The following is an 18,804-nucleotide window of genomic DNA, read 5'->3' as shown; positions in this document are numbered from 1 at the left end:
GAAATAAGAGAGGTATACATATGGGCATCTGACTGAACCTTTCTGAATTGGATATATTCTCTATAGGAACTGGGCAGAAATGTTGATGTTATTTTTAGGTTATAAAAAGAAGATTGGGATAAAATGTATGAATGATTATTGAAAAAAAAACTATGAACACTAATATTCTTACATTCAAAAACATCTTTCTTTTCTCAATGATATTTGAAATGACATCTGGTGATGCCCCTATGTGGTTCCTTGGACAATTTTTTTAATCAAATTTCTTAAGCCTGTTGATTGTTTTGAAATTTTAGAGATAAAGCATGTTATGTCATCAGTAGAAAAGGTAAATTGGAATCTTATGTTCATAATTCTATCATTATGAAACCAAGCCAGATAGTGAAAGAAGAGTACATATATTTACTTTCTGAGTTTTGACCCATTATTTCTTAAAGCACTTTCCCAAGTTATAGTTCATATTAAAAAACAAGTTAACATAAATATTACTTATTCTGAAAACAGTAAGGTAAATATGTTAACGCTTCACATTTTTCATAATCAGGGGACCATGAGGAAGGAAAAAAAAGGAGGGGAGGGACCCAAAGAGAATCCTCAAACTTATTGATTATTTTTGAATGATAAAAAATTGAAATTTTGAAAATAAAAAGTGGATCATTCAGATTTCTTTATAAAAAGCAAATAAAATGCAGTTTCCAAGGAGATGTCTGTGATTCATAATTGTGCCGTAGCATGTATTCTTTCCAGAACACATACCTATAATCAATGAATAAATAGCCTAAACATATGTATTAATCACATAGTTATTTTTTATTTAAAACAAATCTCAGCTGTATAATCATCCAGTCGGGTCACAGCTTGGTTAAAGAGCTTGGTTAAAGAAGAGTCTCAGAATGAGGAGATTCTTCTGCAAGTCTCTGTAATCTATTGTTTTCAACTATGTCAAAACAGTATCTCTAAGGACTTATCCTCATCATATATAAAACCCTTGAGATGAGTACTTTCTAATCTGTTTTCCAAATACAAAATTTTATGATCCTAATTTCCATTTTAAATGCATAAAATCTGGTAAGAAAAATTTCTACAAGGAAATGCAAATATTTGAGCAGGTGCCTATTTCTGTGCATCCAGATTTAAATTTTAGTTAGGAATCCAAAATAAGGTTATTTGTTTTGCATTTGTATGCAAGCACATGATCAGGAATGTCAGAGCCAATTCTCCTCTGCTTAAACCTTAAACCACATGGGAAGCACTTTATTAAACATGTGCTTTAATTTTTTTGATGTAATAAGTCAGAGTGTTGGCATTAAGTCATTGAAAGGCTAACAGGAACTGTGCTGCGATGCTCTGAACATACTGGCATTTATGAGGCTTCTTTTGCTATTAACAATGAACTCTCAGAACACAGAAGCGGGCCTCCCACCCCACATAGGCTGAAGAGGCTCTGAAGCAGGTCTTCAGGGACTAAAGACTTTGTACTATGATTCTGATTCTCTCATAGACTCAAAGATATCATTCTGGAATGACTGCTTCTCATATTCTAAAGATATATGAAAGTACAGATATTTGCTCTCAAAGATTTGTTTTTTTCCCTCTGTTTGCTCTTTGTTCGACTAGATATGCTCACATTTTGAAAGCTATAGAGAACATTAACAAAGATTAACTTACACCTTTGTATGCTTGGAGAGCACGGCTGAATTTAACTATTTGCCAAAATAAATCTTGTTTGTTTTTTTTTTTAAAATATTAACTATATTTGTCTTGCCAAGAAAATAAAACACAGAAATTTGACTTCGTTTAATCTTAAAATATTCCCACAAAATTAATTATTCATATTTGCTTATCTTCCTTGTATTTTTCACCACTTCTTTTATGTCACTTTGTTTAGAGAACTGAATGAATTTTTTAAAATTTTCTCAGCAAATTAGAAATGAACTAACATCAATCCCGTGATGTTAATAGAGAGTCTTTGCTTTTGATGATTTTCTTTTTCATGAGTGTAATATAAGGAATACAAACTAGTACAACTGACTCTTTTAATGCCTGCTATACTTATCACACATTTTGTGACTGTGGTGATTGCTATTGATTCTTTAAAAGACCACATGAATTACTTGGCTATGTTGTAATCTGTTCCAACCTCAGAAAGCAGATGTGGCCAAAATTAGGACCAATACTTTTCAGAGAGTAGAACTGAGGATCTTGAGGATTCATCTGATCCATTCTTCTGTCTTCAGAGCTGAAGGGTGATCATCCAACTCCTCTCAAAGTTTTCAGAGGCAAAAAGAATGACATTAAAAGGATGTCCTTCTAGTTACAAAGACACTGGTACATACCAAATATGATCACAATTGGATTCCAAGAATCAGACAAAACCCAGTAAGAAACATGCCATTTTTAAGTGCTATGTTACATTACACATTATAAACACAGAACCAAACATTTTTTTTTACTATTTTCCCTTCTCATTATTTGCATTTGAGCTGGTTTGAATTGTCCCCTAACGCTTCTAACTATCTTTCATCATTTCCCTAGTAAAAGTAGCCTTTAAATTCCATTTCCTTACTCCATCTCCTTTACCAGATGCCATAATATTTCTGTGTGATGATAGCTTCACATATATTCTTCCCAATAACCTCTGGTAGCAGTTGTCAAATGCCCTGTGCGATGACACATTGAAAACCCATTCAATCTACACTTCGTCCCTTTCACCAGGGATTTGCTATGAAATATCCCTTTCCCAGCTCAGAATGCCTTGTTTCTATTTTTAGAAACCACTTAAAGGTCTCAACTTCATCACTTCTCTTCTGGTATCAAGACATTTACAATTTTGACATTGCTTTTCATAGACATTTCCTTGCTTTGCTGTCCTAGTCTTGGTTTCTTTCCTCTCTCCTCCAAGGTATCTGTCAGCATCACATCCTAATGACCATTCATGGTTGAAATCAATTGAAAATCTTAAACATATTTTCTATGCTATTTAAAATAGTATCCTGAAGTCCCACCTGTCAATCTCACACTCGCTGCTGTGCCTTGAAATGACTTAATCATCTCATCTCTACTAAGCCCAACCCAGGTTCCAGTTGCTCCTTAAGACTTTTTTGAATTATTAAGACCTCTTGTGATTTCTTGGTGCTCAAAGCTTCTTTGACATTTCCATTCAGTATTCTACATAATATAGAATTACGATTACAGTAATGTAGAATTAAAAATTACAATATGTTGTAATTTTTAAAACTGACTTACCTACATAAGTAGGTAATCTAATGACATCTCTCTAATGACAGAGTGAACTCCTTGACTACAGAGATTGTGCCACAAAATTTCACACAGAATTTTGGGCCCCTTCCTTCCAAACATGGTTCAGAAAACAGAGGATGCTTAATAAGTATTTGTTGAAAAGAACAATTATTCTTTTCATTTAATATATTAGCAGACTCTTACTTGGTTCCTTGTTTTTACCTAATACTATATTTCCCTTTTGTTTAATTACAATCCAAATAAACCCCTAAGAAGCCTATTTTTTTTTTTTGGAAGGTGGCTAAGACTGATGGGGGTCATAAGCTAGATTATAAGATACTTATTTTGTTTTGTTTTCCTTTTAAAACTCAGGTTACTGAAAGCAAGGAACAGCATCAAATCAGAATGTCTTGGGGAGGGAGGCTGAGCTCTTTAGAGTTAGCAATTGTAAATGCCAAATTCAGGAGCCAGAGGCAGGCACAGAACCAGCAGGTTGGAAGTCAGAATGTGGAAGCAAAACAAGTATAATTCAGACTTGTCTATGGAATGGTGTCCAGGTGGAGAATGAATGTTCTGGGTAGGTTTCAATAGCACTTAGAGTCCACAGTTTCCACAAAAATCAAGTTTAGAAATTTGGGTATGGTCGAATGGCTTTGTATCAGACACAGTTAGCTGATCACTTTTCTCTGTAGGGTGGCCAGTACCTGCTAGCTCTCGGTTTGCTCCTGGTTTACTCCTTAGGTTTAATAACTGCAGGAGATGGCCTGGGCTCCCACAGGAGAAACACACGGCCCCACAGTTTTCTCAGCTTTGGCTCCTTGCCTAAGGATTCACCCCAGAGACTTCTTACTTTGTTAGGCAAGCACTTGGGGAGCTGCTTGAGGAAAGGAATTAGATGAATGCAAGTCATTGACATAGCTCTTGTGTAAGTCCTGGGTTCCAAAGCAGCCATGTAGCAGAACACACAAAGAATTTTCCCACTGATACCATTTGAAAATTTCAGAAGCTCATTCTTTTCACAATACCTAATACAATGTAGGCAGATATTTCTCAAGTACCCTGCTTATTATTTTTTTCTTATTTCCAGGATATTTACCTAAATAGATCTAACAAACCTCCTTTTCTTTAGTGTGTAAAATAGTCTAAGAAATAAATATCCTTTTCCTGAAATTCAATTTATATCCTAAATTTTAGGATAAAAGAAAGGTAATTGAAATAACTCAGCCATGTAACTCAAATTAACTTAAAATTTGAATCTTACTTTTGAAAAATCTCACAGTAAACAAAGGATAACCTCACATGCATAATGAGGTACAGGATTAAGACAGCCACTTAGTCAATTCAAGCTAAAAATCTCCTTTCCTGTAACTTTAATGAATATTTTACGCAAAAGTACTGAAGTCTAACTTTATCTGGAAAACTGCCTTGGCTTTTAATGGAACTTTTCATGGTTGCAAACACTGACAGTATTCCTCTTCTAAAGAGCTTTATGATTTACATTTTTTGTATTTGTCACAGACTATTAGATTTACAGACTTCTATTTCCAACCTTCTGTTAATTAAGACAGTCCTTCTAGATAAAGGGCTTAACATTCCCTTTTTTCAAGAGAGGAAAGTTTCCTTTCACACATACAGCTCACAGATGTGATCCTTGAGCCATAGCAAACCTTTAGCATCATCAACTTAACAGTGGGTGTGGCATTTTTGGACAAGGTTATCTTATCTAAGCTCTTCATTAACGTTTCTGCATCTCACAAATACACTTTTTAAGCTAGGACAAGATGAACCAACGCCACCTGTAGGGTGCCCAGTTCCCTGCTTTTTTTTTTTTTTTGTATCTATTCTAAAGCAGGAGAGTTTCTGCAATACAAACTTTAATTAACTTATTGTGCCAAGATTATTTTACTGAGATATTCTAGTGAATCTCAGAATTGGCTTGTGCAAGTCACCTGTGACTGTTTTAAAAACTGTCTGCTCAGGTATATGCCTTGCTGAACCAGAGTCTATACCAGTGTGTCACAAGTTGTCTGTGTATTATAGAATCTCCTGAAAAGCCCAATGGATGATAGGGGTGAAAGCCATGTGAAGGTGACTAACTTAAGTTAAAAGGAACACACAATTGGACAGATCTTGAAAATGCATTGGAGAATTTATTTGAACACAAACATCTGGATGAAAGATTTTGGGGGCAGTCTTTATATTTATAATCTTTGGCTTTATTACCAATGAAAGTACCTATCTTTTTTCACATTTTACCTCTATCCTGAGCTTGAGCCAATTGTAACATCATATTGGAAATGGCATTTTTGTTGTGGAATAAGAAGATGGTTAGCGATGCATTGCAATTAGAAACTGCTTTGAAGATCTTCTATGTCATTTACAGAAAGGAAATAACTGCAGGAGGGAAAACAGTTTTTACAAAGTTAATGTATATAAAAATTCACTGAGAGATCGAAGTGTTTAAAAAGTTTGTTTTGCTTTGTTTTTAATTTAAAGGGCAGAAATTCTGATTCTCCATTTATATTTTCCAAATCGTTTAACGCTACGGAGAGGATGGTAAAGTCCTCAGCAGAGTCTATTTTCTTCCTGGAAAAGCAGGCAAGAGCTGCTATTGAATCTAACAAGTATATTTTGGGGAGTTCCAATAAAGCTGAGAGTAGAGATCTGTGCTTCCGAGTGACTGACACCTGAGACTCCTGTTGCAGATGTAAGGCAGACAGGGTGAACAGTTAAAATGCTTTTCAACAGGCCACAGAAGAACATTTGCAATCACGCCCAATATTCCTCTCCTCTGCCTCTTTCTCTCTCTCTCTCCCCACCTCATTTGATTTGATGCTCTTCACTTCAAGGCAGATCCTTTGACCTAAGCAGATTATTGTAGATGCATGAAGGACACAGTCAGCTAGCGGAGCTTTTCACGGAAGAGATTTGGCTCCAAATAGGACACTAAGCTTTTCAGCCTTCTGTTTATTTACCTAGTCAGCAGGATGCAGTGTCTCTGGGTGCTTAGTAGCTTCCTGGAGAATCCGGGGTGGGGTGGGGTGGGGGAGAAACAATAGCCAAAGTGGCAGCCGCTGCAAAAGCGGGAGTCCGTGCCATTAAAGGAAGCAGTTGCTAATAAGGGCCTGTGAGACCTAGGTTTCCTTGGTTTCCATGACAGTTATTAGGTACCATAGAAATTGAATTGTCTCCCACAATGCTCTTAGGGGAGAGGGGGTGCTCCAGTGACAAAGCAGTGCAGTTATGACTTGCAGTAAATCGTCCTTTTGAGAATGCAATACCCCCTGGATTCTTTGCTTCTTGCATTTCTTTTAAACACCCCTTTCAGTGTGCTTGACGTTTTGGCTGGAAGACTCTGGCTGCTGCTGCATAGTGTCTCAAACACTTTTTTTTTCTCCCTTTTTATTTAGACCTGGGCTTGACAAAGCAAGGATATGAACAATTGTGCAGGTGGGCTACTCAGGGCGAGTAAAGAGATAAGGCAGCCAATCAGGAATTGGCAACCTGCAGCCCTGCCAATATGCCCCTCCACCAGATTTCCGTAATCCCTGCTCGGGAGACTGCCAGCAATGGGAGAAGTTCAATGGGCAGAAACAAAGAGAAGAACAAGGAAGTCGAGGTAAGAGGAGGTTTGATTTGCCAAAATAAGAGAACCAAGCCACTGTAGCCAACACAGCTCTCTGCACACAGGATGCCTGTCTAAGGTTTGAAGAGCAGCTGGAATCCAGCTCGGAAATGTAGATCCAAGGGAAAACATTTGTAATTAACAGGGACAAAAGAAACAACCCCTATTTCCTGAATGAAGGCAGGAATCAAATCCATAGAGAAGAATATTTACTGTTTAACAGATAAAAACTTATGATTCTTTTTCTAACCATCTACAGAGTCACTTTTGACTGAATGGCTCATGGGGTGCAACCTGGGTCCCCTGGGCTGGTTGTGGATGTTGCTTTGTCCCTTTTCAGACAGTGGAACTGTTGATGCTTCCTAATTTTACCCACTGCCCATGAAACTGAAGTGTTGGAAAATATCATAACAAAGCAAAAGAGAAGCCAGGGAGGCTGTAACACTGAGGATACAGCAGGAACTGGTGCCCCCTACGACTGGCTGCTCTCCATTCATTCATAGTGCATGCAGGTGTACTACTCGTTTGGTGTCTGTTCACGTGTATTTTATTCTTTCCAAAAAAAAAAAAAAAAAGCATTATTTGAAACTTAAAAGAAGCCATAATATTCAACAGTACATGTGAGCTTTATTTTGTAGTGAAGTTTAACAGCTGTTGTTGTAAGTTAATCCGCTTTAAAGATCAGATGCTGGGAACTCACTTCAAGTTTTTAAGAAAGTGTTTGAGCAGAGTCGGGGATATTGGGTGAAAATATTTCAGGTGTTGTCTTACTTCCCTAATAGGGAACTTGAGATAGAATGCCAGGAACTGGAATCCTCGTATCTCTAGCATAGCTATGGCCTCATCCTCAGGTGTCATTAGCTTTGTAGGAGTTGAGCCATCCCCACCTCTTGGTCTGTATGTTCATCTTTTCTTCTCAAGGGTAGGTGCTGGGGACAGAGGAAGCAACAAACTTAACACCACTCTCCCCTCTTCCTGCCAAAAAGAAACAAATGAAGGTAATAGGAGTGGCCTGTCAAGGAGAGTCTGTGAGGGGCAGAATGTTGAACTTGACTGATTTCAAATGACAAAAGACATTTACATCCTCTTTCTATTTTATTTGAACTGTTTTTTAAAAATGTCATTCAAGAACAATGAGTTACTGAAGTGGGTAGAATTTGTAGACATCTTTGAGCAGAGTTTCTTGACTAACTTAGTGCAAGAGATACCTTTCCTTCAGTAATGTCCCTGTCATAAGCACATCAGGTGTTTTGGTGAATAAAATATCCTTGGTAAAGAAACTTATTAGCTTTAAATTAATTGGAAATATTCTCTGTATTATGTCTCTTCCTATGACTTGATAATGTGATTATTAGAATAGCAAAGAAATAGCAAGTTTATTGGTACAGGGTAAGAGGAACAGGGGATACTGGCTAGGTTTGAAAGAAATATGAAATGCTAAAAGCAAGATTCTTATAAAAGTTACATATAAGTCACTCATGCTCTAAATATTTAGATACATTTAACAATTACTGAAGAAAACTTCATACATTTTATTTATTTATTTTTTTATTTTAGATAGGGACTTGGTATGTTGCTTAAGGCCTTATTAAGTTGCTAAGTCTGGCCTCAAATGTTCAATCCTCCTACCTCCGCTCCTGGAGTTGCTGGGATTACAGGTATGAGCCAGTTTATCTGGCAGTAGCCTCAATCTTTATTCAGATATTAGTACTAAGCCACATCTTCAAACATCCTCAGAAAACTTTCAAAGTCTCCTTATATGAGCACCAACTCTTTCCAGGGCAAAAACACCTTAATAACATGGCAGAACCCAGTGGGTACATCTCTTGGTAAGTGAAAAACCATTAAGAACAGGAGATTAAAGAGAAGAGACAGTTTTAATTACTTGGCGTAAGTAAGGAAAGCACTGGAGCCAATTTGTAAAATAGTGATCTCCCTGCACAAAGAAAGCTCAGGCTGATGACTGCGTGTAGAGGTGGGCACACTTCTGAACATTCTCAGTTTGAGATCATAAATCATGTGTTCAAAACAAAATGGCAGACAGAGAGACTCACTGATTTTGGATGGTTTCTTGTAAGTTTCTCTGAGTCTTATCTAAAACAAACAAAAAAAAATTAAGGCACATTAACAGTCTTTTAAAAGAGCAGCAATTTCCCCTCCCTTCTATAAGTATAGAAGCTTGTCCCTAAAAGTATCTGTTTAGCAAGTGGCTAACAATATTCCCCAGTGGGAGTCAGAGGGAGATTCTCAAAGAAAAATTAGGCTCATCATGAGAAAATGAAAGGAAACTCCCAGTCTACATACTCTTTTAAAAAGATATATAGTTCTGAGTGTCAGAAGGGGAAGCACTTTTAAAGTTTCAAATTCTTCTTGGTTTTCTCTAGAATGGAGTTTAAAGTTTCTCATTAAAACATGTTTGAAACATATTATGAAATCCCGTGGCCATTAAATTGCTTCTTTTGATGAATAAATAATCTAAAAGAATGATAAATGACTTTTAAGGTAGAAAAATTAACATGTGCCCTATGTGCTAGAAGGCAAGACAAATATTTAGTATTATACAATGGTTTCTCTAAGTTTAAGTGATGGTTCCCTCTAAAAGTAAAACATCTTGAACTATCTGGATAATTCCTGATTGTTGCACAAATGAGAAACATCCTCCTTGTAAGCTTCCTTGGTAGATTTTTTTCTTGTCTTGAAGTTACTCAAAGAATCCATGTGCAGAGACAGTATGATCTATTCACAGAATTGAAATTTGATAATTTAAATGTAAGCCAAATTGATTTCTATTCCACAAGAAACTTAAAGACTCTTGAATAAATTATTAACTTGGCATCAGGGTTTTTGTTTGTGTTTTTTTTAAGCATTTAAAGGGAAAAAAGAAAATAATAAAAAAGTATTTATTAATGATTGCTACAATCCAGAATATCTGGGCTATAAAAATATGAAACAGATTAAACTTCAAAAAAAATAATATTTCTGCTTTCGAGTTTAATGATTTTGACATATTGTGATAGATTTTGACATATTTTGATAGATTTTGACATATTTTATATGGCATAATGTTGTAATTATCTGTTTGGTTAACAACCCTAGAAACTTCACAAAAACAAGATAACACACACCCTGTTTGGGTCAAGTGGGTATTATGCCATTATGCACATGGGTAGGGGCACTAGCTCCACAGGTTCCCTGGGCACTCCTAGGACAGTGCCTCACACTTGCATCCAAGGCATAGTCTTCATTAGCACAACCAAGACTTTACTGAAGCAACCTGAACCATTACCTCAATCACTTCAATGTCTCATGAAGTGGAGAGACGTCAGTCTGTTAATTTAACAAAATGCAGTTGGTCAAATTAACAATCTTATATCAGGAGACATATTAAATTAGTGATGGAATATTTGAGTGGAAGCTCTAGATAATTCTGGAAGGGAATTACTAGTCAGATTCTCCTTAGGAGTATAGAATCAGTTGGGAAATGAAATGGTTTGAATGGGAGACGATTCACCTACCCTTTGGGAAAAACTTGATCTTGGGAAAGCCACAGGGGAAGATACTGCTATGAAGACTTTATAATTCCAGATTTCTTTCTCTGGTTGGTGTTAGAGACTGACAATTTAGCTCCTTTGGGTCTCATTTGCCTACTTTGCAAAGTGGGCCGTTTTACTTCTATTAATCTGGTCTTTCTTTTCCTTTTAGCTATGGTAATACCATTTATTAGGCTGTAATTAATTCATGTTAGAGATTTGGGCCTAAAAGACTTTGGTCTCTTATAAGAATATTGGATTTTATTAATCAAATTCTTAGCCCTCTTGGGGTAACTTAATTTCCTTCTCTATCTGAAAATTATAATGATTGTATAATTTTTAGTATTTAGTTAAACTCTAGGATGCATGCTTTATAACTCTACAGGATTTGCAAGCAAATGTCTCTAAGACTCACTGTTTCAAATGTGGGACACACCTGAGATCACACTAAGGTGCTATTGCCACTTGCTCTGAATGCTACTGTGTCCGTCATCAGCACAAGGGGATCAGATTTGAGATGATGGAAGTTATGGAAGAGGAGAAAAGGAATGAACCCTTTCTTTCTGATCTTTTCTCACTCTTGGGTTGACCTACATGATAAATGTATTTAGAAGTTTTGGAGGGATAAAAACAACTCCCCGTGTTTATACGTGTTTTATCTTTTACAACTTTGATTATATTGTGATATTTCTGTACTTCAAAGTTTTCATCCCCTGCCCCCGCCAAATTATGCTGAACTTCTTTTCTTTGTTTTTAGGATATCCCTCTCCAACCATGGTCCCTGGGCCATCATTTTTTTTTTTTCTTTTTTCCTCTCTTTCTCTCAAAGTTGCTGCAGATCTGTTATTTAGAAATCTCTTCAGAAGTATCAATGAAGTGAAAGCCCATGGGGATTTTTGATATATGCCTTCATTTTGAACATAATGGATAAAGTATAGATTTAGTAATTCCCATTTTTTAGTTGGAAAAAAAATTACAAAAAAAACAAAAACAAAAAAAACCTTGAAATCTCTGGGTTGGAGCTGAGATTAGAATTCAGGACAGTCTGATTTCATATCCTGTACTTTTTCTTTGCAATTAAGTTACCTTGAACTTTTCATGTTTCTTAAGCAAAATTTGTAGAAACAAAGTATCCCAAGAATCAGACAATTCCTCAAAAATTCTTTATCTTAATTTCTCAATTGAAGCTCACAGAAAATTATGAGCTTGCCAATGCCACACAATTAGGTTAGTGGTAAATTTGGGACAAAAAGTACAGATCTTTCGACTATCACTCTGCTGTGCTTTCTGTCATTACTGCATTTGGGGATTGGTGTGATTTTTTGAGGCACTAAAGTATAATACAAAAATATAATCCCGGTAACTTCTAACTTTTGAATGATAGTTTTGGCTTCTTTTTATAGTGTTAGCTAAGGAATTGTAAAATCAGATGAAATAATTCAATAAGTCCTTTATGATTAAGCCTTTCTTTTTTTCAGGTTGGATGTTTGTCACTTACAGCATATAGGGCCTTATATGACATTTTGCCAAGTGCGATATTTTCCTGCTTTGTTTCCTGGGCAATAACTGACTCCTGAAACTGGAAATAGCTGGGATCTGTGTGAAGTCATCACAAACATTAATTTATGAATAACCTGTACTGAGAGCACATTTAACCCAAGCATACAGGTTAATGCTCTGTATTAACCAAATGAAATGCATCTTCAGCAGGTGTGAGTCTGACACTACAGGGAGAATGCCAGGGGGTAGAAAGGCTAATACCCCTTTTCATTTCTCTCAAAGAGCACTTTCCAACAACTATCTTGAGTCTAAATTGAGTATTAGAGTCCCATGTGCTTAGAATGAATTCCACTGAGTATGCTAATAGTGTTAAAATACTTTCACATAATGAAAACCAGAAAATTTCCATATTATTATTTGCTTTCAGCAATGAAATTAGCATAATTCACATTAATTTTTCTTGTTTAAAACAGATGTTGTGGGTAATTGCATTAATAAGTAAGACTGAATAACACATTTTATTGACTATCGTATGATAACAATTAGTAATTGCTGGCACACCCTGGTCAGTATTTTTTTTTTTTTAATTGTGGCCTTAATTAGGCAGGTAAATTGTAGAATTCCTCCTTGATGTGACTCTTCTAAAAAAAATTTATTATGAATTCATGGCTGATTTAATGAGACTCTGCGATGGTTGTGTTTGAAGGCAGTTGAACAAAGATCTTGATGCAGAAGAATCTTGGAGCATGGGAAAAGCAGGTGTAGCTCTGCATGTTTTATTAATCAGGATTTTTAGAACTTGCTGATTAGCCAACATTGCATTGCAATGTCAATTCTTTACATCACAAAGAATGCTGACAGTGGATCTGGAATCCCCTCATTCCAGGGCCTGCTGAAGGGGAAGGGTCACAGCTTCAGCATTGCTTTCCCCAGCTCATTCCCAGGCAAAGCACCCTGAGCCACTTGCAGCAGCCTTCATAACCTCCTGGTGACGATGAGAAATGACATCTGTTCGATACTCATTCTCTTTCCTGTCTCTGCAACCCTGTTAAATAATTGAAAGAGGAGTGACAGGAGGGTAGGATAGGTGATAAACCTTTGCTCTTAAAAAAGAGTAAAAAGGACAGAGAGCTCATGGATGCTGGGTGTCAGCCTCTCGTTTTTTGTTTTTTTTTTTAATCTTGATTATTCATTAAATTGTGCACATCTGGATAACAAAAGGAGATGGGACAAAACTGCAGTGGGTTCTCTTCACCACTAGCAACAAACACACATTTTCTGATATGAAGTAACACATTGCATTCTTTAGGACTTTTGCATTCTTTAGGACATTGCATTCATGGTGACTTTTGGTGTCATTATGAAGAAAAAAGAGTTTCTTAGGGGGGAAAAATTGACACCAGGAGAGCAATGGACGTGCAATGCCACAGGGCACAAAGTGAAGCCTCAGGTGAGATACGAAGAACAAATTTGTTAACGAGGAGCCAGCTATGTGATTACACACGTGGTTTGATTCTGTGCGGGTAGTAACCCTGCCTGCCTGTAAAGCCAAGCAGGCTTACTCTTCAATAAGCTCCCTACAGTGGTGTGTGGCTGTAAATGCTCAGTGACTGAAAGTTGTACAGATTTAGATCTGTAACACAGTTTTGCTCTCCAATTTTACTCAAAATTATAAACTTATCAAGTGGCTCAGCTTTAACAACTTAAATTGCAGAAATATGTTTTATTTTAACCTAGAACTATTTTTGATATGAACCTTAACTGTGAAATTACTACTACGGTTCATTCAGGCTTTAGAAGATGCAGTTCTGTATATAGTTAGCCAATTACGAGTGAAAGATTTACCTTTTTATTGCTGGTATTCTTGATAACTGCCCATTTCTCTAATTACTAAAGATGTTGAGCACTTTTTCATATTTTTGTTGATCGCTTGCGTATCTTCTTCTGAGAAGTGTCTGTTCAGTTCCTTACCCCACTTATTGATTGGGTTGTTTGTTTTTTTAGTCTTAAGTTTTTTGAGTTCTTTATATATTCTAGAGGTGTATGTGTGGTAAAATTTTGCCATACTGAGCCCCCATACTGGAGGCTCACTCTTTACCTCAATGATTATCTCTTTTGCTGAAAAGAAGCTTTTTAGTTTGAATCCATCCCATTTATTGATTCTTGATTTTATTTCTTGCACTTTAGAACTCTTGTTAAGAAATTTGGGGGCCTAATCCGACATGATGAATATTTGGGTCTACTTTTTCTTCTATTAGGTGCAGAGTCTCTGATCTAATTCCTAGGTCTTTGATCCTCTTTGAGTTGAGTTTTGTGCATGGTAAGAGATAGAGGTTTAATTTCATTTTGCTACATATGGATTTCCAGTTTTGCCAGCACCATTTGTTGAAGAGGCTACCCTTTCTCCAATGTGCGTTTTTGGCACCTTCATCTAGAATGAGATAACTGTATTCATATGGGTTGGTCTCTGTGTTTTCCATTCTGTACCATTGGTCTACATGTCTATTTTGGTGCCAATAACATACTGTTTTCGTTACTATCACTCTGTAGTATAATTTAAAGTCTGGTATTTTGATGACTCCTGCTTTACTTTTCTTGCTAAGGATTGAACAGGGTGTGGGGGAAAAGGTACTTATACATTGCTGGTGGGACCGCAAATTGGTACAACCACTTTGGAAAACACTGTGGAGAGTCCTCAGAAAACTTGGAATAGAACCACCATTTGACCCAGTTATCCAACTCCTCAGTCTATACTCAGAGAATTTCAAATCAGCATACTATAGTGACATATCCACACCAATGTTTATAGCAGCTAAATTCACAATAGCTAAACTGTGGAACCAACCTAGATGGCCAACAGTAGATGAATGGATAAAAAAAAAAAAAAAACCTGTGATATATATACACAATGTAATATTATTCAGCATTAAAAGAGAATAAAATTATGACATTTGCAGGTAAATGGATGGAGATGGAGAATATTATGCTAAGCGAAATAAGCTAATCCCCAAAACACAAAGTCTGAATATTTTCTCTGATTAGTGAATCCTGATCTATGATGGGGTGGGATGGGAAGAATGGAGGAACTTTTATTGGGCAAAGTGGAGGGTGAGAAGGGCTTATGAGGATAGGAAAGATGGTGAAACGAGATGGACATCATTACCCTAGGTGTATGTATGATTGCACGTATGGTTCATCTCTATAACATGTACAACCAGAGAATTGAAATATTGTACTGCATTTGTGTAAGATGAATTGAAATGCATTCTTGTCATGTACAACTAAGCAGAACAAATAAAAAATTAAAAATAAAAAGATTCACCTTTGACTGTCAAGGGCTACCATCTGGCTCAGGCATTCTGTTAGAGTCTGGTGAGTGTATAAGAGAAACTTCATGCTTCTGAGTTAGAAGGAATTTGGGACTTGTTACGTGGCTGCCTATGTTGAATGGCAACAGTGACATGGTTAAAAGCCTGTACCTGAAGAGAGACTGATGGGGTTCGAATCTGGGCTTTCTAATCTCCTACCTGTGGGACTTCAGTGAGGATATTTAACATGTCTGTGCCTCAGTTTCTGCAAATGTAAAATAGTGGTATATATATATATATATATATATATATATATATATATATATATATATACACACACACATACATACATACGGACTACCTCATACTGTTAGGAGAATTAAAATGAATTAATGTTTTTAAGGTGTCTAAGATTTTGTGGAACAAAATAAACATCATTAAGCAATTAATTTCCTATGTTGCCTACATTTTTATCAACATATTTTGTTATTCTTAGAAATGTCTCATTAATTAATACCTTCTATTGTGATAAAGAAATCTGTAAGGTTGCATGGCTCTGTACTTCAGATCTTTATAATTATAATGACAATAAAAAATTAACTCATTGCTGTTCAAAGTTTGCCAAGGCTGACCTCTACCTGAGCAGATCATGTGTTTGTCTCAGGTAAGTGAAGCCTAGCTTTATGTCTTTCCTTTGCTGACTCGAGTCGATCCTCGTGGTTTTATAGATTCAAGAAATTTTTTAGAGTGAGGACTTGTAGAGAAACACATGCTATCTTTTACTTTAATGGCGTTTTACCTAGTTCTTTATGCTATGTATTTTTTAATATTTCATAAAGGGACTTTTATATTTGATTTTTGGAAATATCTGTTATCTAGATCTGCCTTTTTACTTTTCTTCATCTTTATGGTAGTAATGCTCTTGATTGCCTTTTGTTTTACCAGTTCTTTAGCTTTTATAAAGAATAGGCCGTGCTTAGAAAACTAAAATAATCAATGATTTCAAATGGAGAAGTTCGTTGAGAGTTTACGTGCATGAAATTATTTTGTGAATATTTGAATACTAAGGGAAATGGCAAAATTATGGGTTTTTTTCATTGTTATAAATCACAATAAAGTGTCTTTTAGTCTTCAACTTCACAATAATGCTTTATTTTATTGTGGAACATACAGGTACTGTCCTGGCTCAATTCTATATGAAGTGCTCTGTGAAAAGTTTCTTTTTTTTCTCTCTCTCTTCCTCTTTTGATACTCTTTGGGGATATCAGTACTTGTAGCATCAATTAAATGACTTTTGGAAAGTAGGAAGGCCTAAGGAAAAAACCACTGTGCTGAATTTGAATTAAGACAGCGAATATGAGGTACTTGATTTGTATGGACTTGTAAACTCTATAGAGGATGTCAAGGGAGCAGTCTCTGCTCTGTTTGAAGTTGACAAGGGAAGTGGCCATTTCCCGTAGGTGCCCCAAGTTATAGAAAGAAATCCTGGGATTAGTAGCTTTGAATGTGAATATGTAAGTGTTGGCTACTAATCAGGTTTCCTGCTCTACATTCCTGGCAAACAGCATTAAGACACTTTCCCTGACTAACTTGCTAAATATATGTGCTTTGAAGGCAAATGCAGTTTTTCTCTAATCCCAACCCTACTAGAAATAAATTTTAAAATAAATTTTATGTATTTATATTCTAGCTGATAATTACTGAATACTTCCTATATGTTCCATAAAACATTGTCTTTGTAATGTTTTGAACAACTAATAAAAAATAAATAAATAAATAAATAAAGTTCTTTAAAACATAAAAAAAAAAAATCATCTTATATGCTTTTCACATTAACTCACACAACATCTCTGTGAAATCGTATTTCCAGTTGCCATTGTAAAGAATTGCCCCAAAGCTTAATGAGTTAAATCTTAAAATTTTGTCCTCTTGTTTTAAAAGCACCATAGAGCACACTGGACAGAAACATATCCCTTTGCAATCCCGGGTGAAAAATACAATTACTGCCTCCCCCAAGACCTCTGAGCTCTCACCTCATTTTGTCACCCAGGAGCTTCTCATCTACACTTTCCAGTTGCAGGTGAGGCCTCTTGGGTACACTCTGGTATAGTATTTCTCAGTCTGAAGACCTCTGAAGTAGAGAGACAAGCTGTCTGTTGACTGCACATTTCCCCTGTTGGATGACCTCCAGAGACACTCTTATTCAACAGGAGGCAGACAGAAGACCTCTAGCAGTGGCTGAGGCATACAGATTCTGAAACCCAGTTGGGTACTTGTTTCAAGTCCTCCCCGACCACCCCGACACCCTCCCCGCCACCCCCCTGCCCAAACTAGAGTCTATTCCTCCCTCCCATAAACAGTGTTCTCATGTTCTTGATTCTGCCCCAGGCCTTAGGCTTCCTCCCCTGACATATTATCTCTTTTCCATAACATATGACCTGTGGTTCATATGAGAAGCACACTCAGGCTTGCCTCTTACTTAAAATGATGGCAAGTCCAACAGCAGGAAGCTGACCAGTGTCTGTGAACATTTCATGGATTTCCTACATGTCAATGTTTAATGCACTCCACTAGACAAAGAGTAGGCTGTGCTTAGAAAACTAAAATAATCAATGATTTCAAATGGAATACCCACAAGTCTTGGTAAGGTCAACTCTTCTAAACTTTTGGTTTCCTGCGGGGCTACTGGACCCCACACCCTTAAAATGATCAATTTATATTGTTCAAAAAGGAGGCTTACCAGGATATTCTTAAGATCCTTGGCCTGGTGTAGTGATACGTGCCTGTAATTCTAGCAGCTCAGGAAGCACGAGAAGTTCAAAGCCATCTGCAACAACTCAGCGAGGCCCTGAGAAATTTATGGGACCTTGTCTTAAAATAAAATATATAAAGGGCTGAGTATGCTGCTCAATGGTTAAGCGTCCCTGGGTTCAATCCCTGGTACAAAAATCAAAAGACAGACAAAATCCTTGGAAGGCTCTTGTGTCTTTGAAAGGGTTTATGAGGCATCACTTCCAATCTTTCTTTCTTTTTTTTAATTTTTTTTAGTTGTAGATGGACACAATGCCTTTCTTTTACTCATTTATTTTTATGTAGTGTGAGGATAGAACCCAGTGCCTAGCACATGCCAGGCAGGTGCTCTACCACTGAGCCACAACCCCGGCCCCACCACTTCCAATCTTTCTAAGCTCTTGCAGAAAGTTTTGTACAGTCATTCCCTGGACTTCATGTTAACTCCAGGTGTTTACTTGAGAGGAACAGGGAATTGATATTTGCCTGGAGCTGTTTTCCTAATTTGAAACTCTTCTGCTGGGAGAAACTGGATAAAAAGAAAAAAAAATATTTTTAAACACAGTAAGTCCAGGATTCCTTTATTTCCTTTACAGCTTGTTTGATTTGTTTGAAAGCTTTAGATTTTTTTCTCTCAGTTCTTATCTCCATTTGTATTTTATCATGTACAGTCTCTTGATCAATAACCCCCTTACCTAAGTAAGTAAGCGCATTGCTAAATTTTTTTTACCATTAATGATGATCAGCCATTGTTCAACCTCTTGTAACAATTTCTTTCCAGGTTTCTCACCTTGGGTCAATAGTCCCCTTA

General features: G+C 36.5%; 1 protein-coding gene across 3 annotated transcripts in view; it reads left to right on the top strand.

The window, feature by feature from the left end:
* Positions 1–6,760: 6,760 nt before the first annotated feature.
* The window catches only part of Marchf1 (membrane associated ring-CH-type finger 1), a 409,990-nt gene continuing 397,946 nt past the window's right edge, over positions 6,761–18,804 (top strand). For all 3 annotated transcript variants that reach the window (XM_076853641.1, XM_076853639.1, XM_076853642.1), the window contains exon 1: positions 6,761–6,859. In XM_076853641.1, coding sequence (XP_076709756.1) covers positions 6,761–6,859 — 99 coding nt within the window. The remainder of the gene's footprint in view (positions 6,860–18,804) is intronic.

This window comes from Callospermophilus lateralis, chromosome 4 (assembly GCF_048772815.1).
Source record: "Callospermophilus lateralis isolate mCalLat2 chromosome 4, mCalLat2.hap1, whole genome shotgun sequence".
In the NCBI taxonomy this organism is placed as follows: domain Eukaryota; kingdom Metazoa; phylum Chordata; class Mammalia; order Rodentia; family Sciuridae; genus Callospermophilus; species Callospermophilus lateralis.
This window is presented reverse-complemented; position numbering and strand designations above follow the sequence as displayed.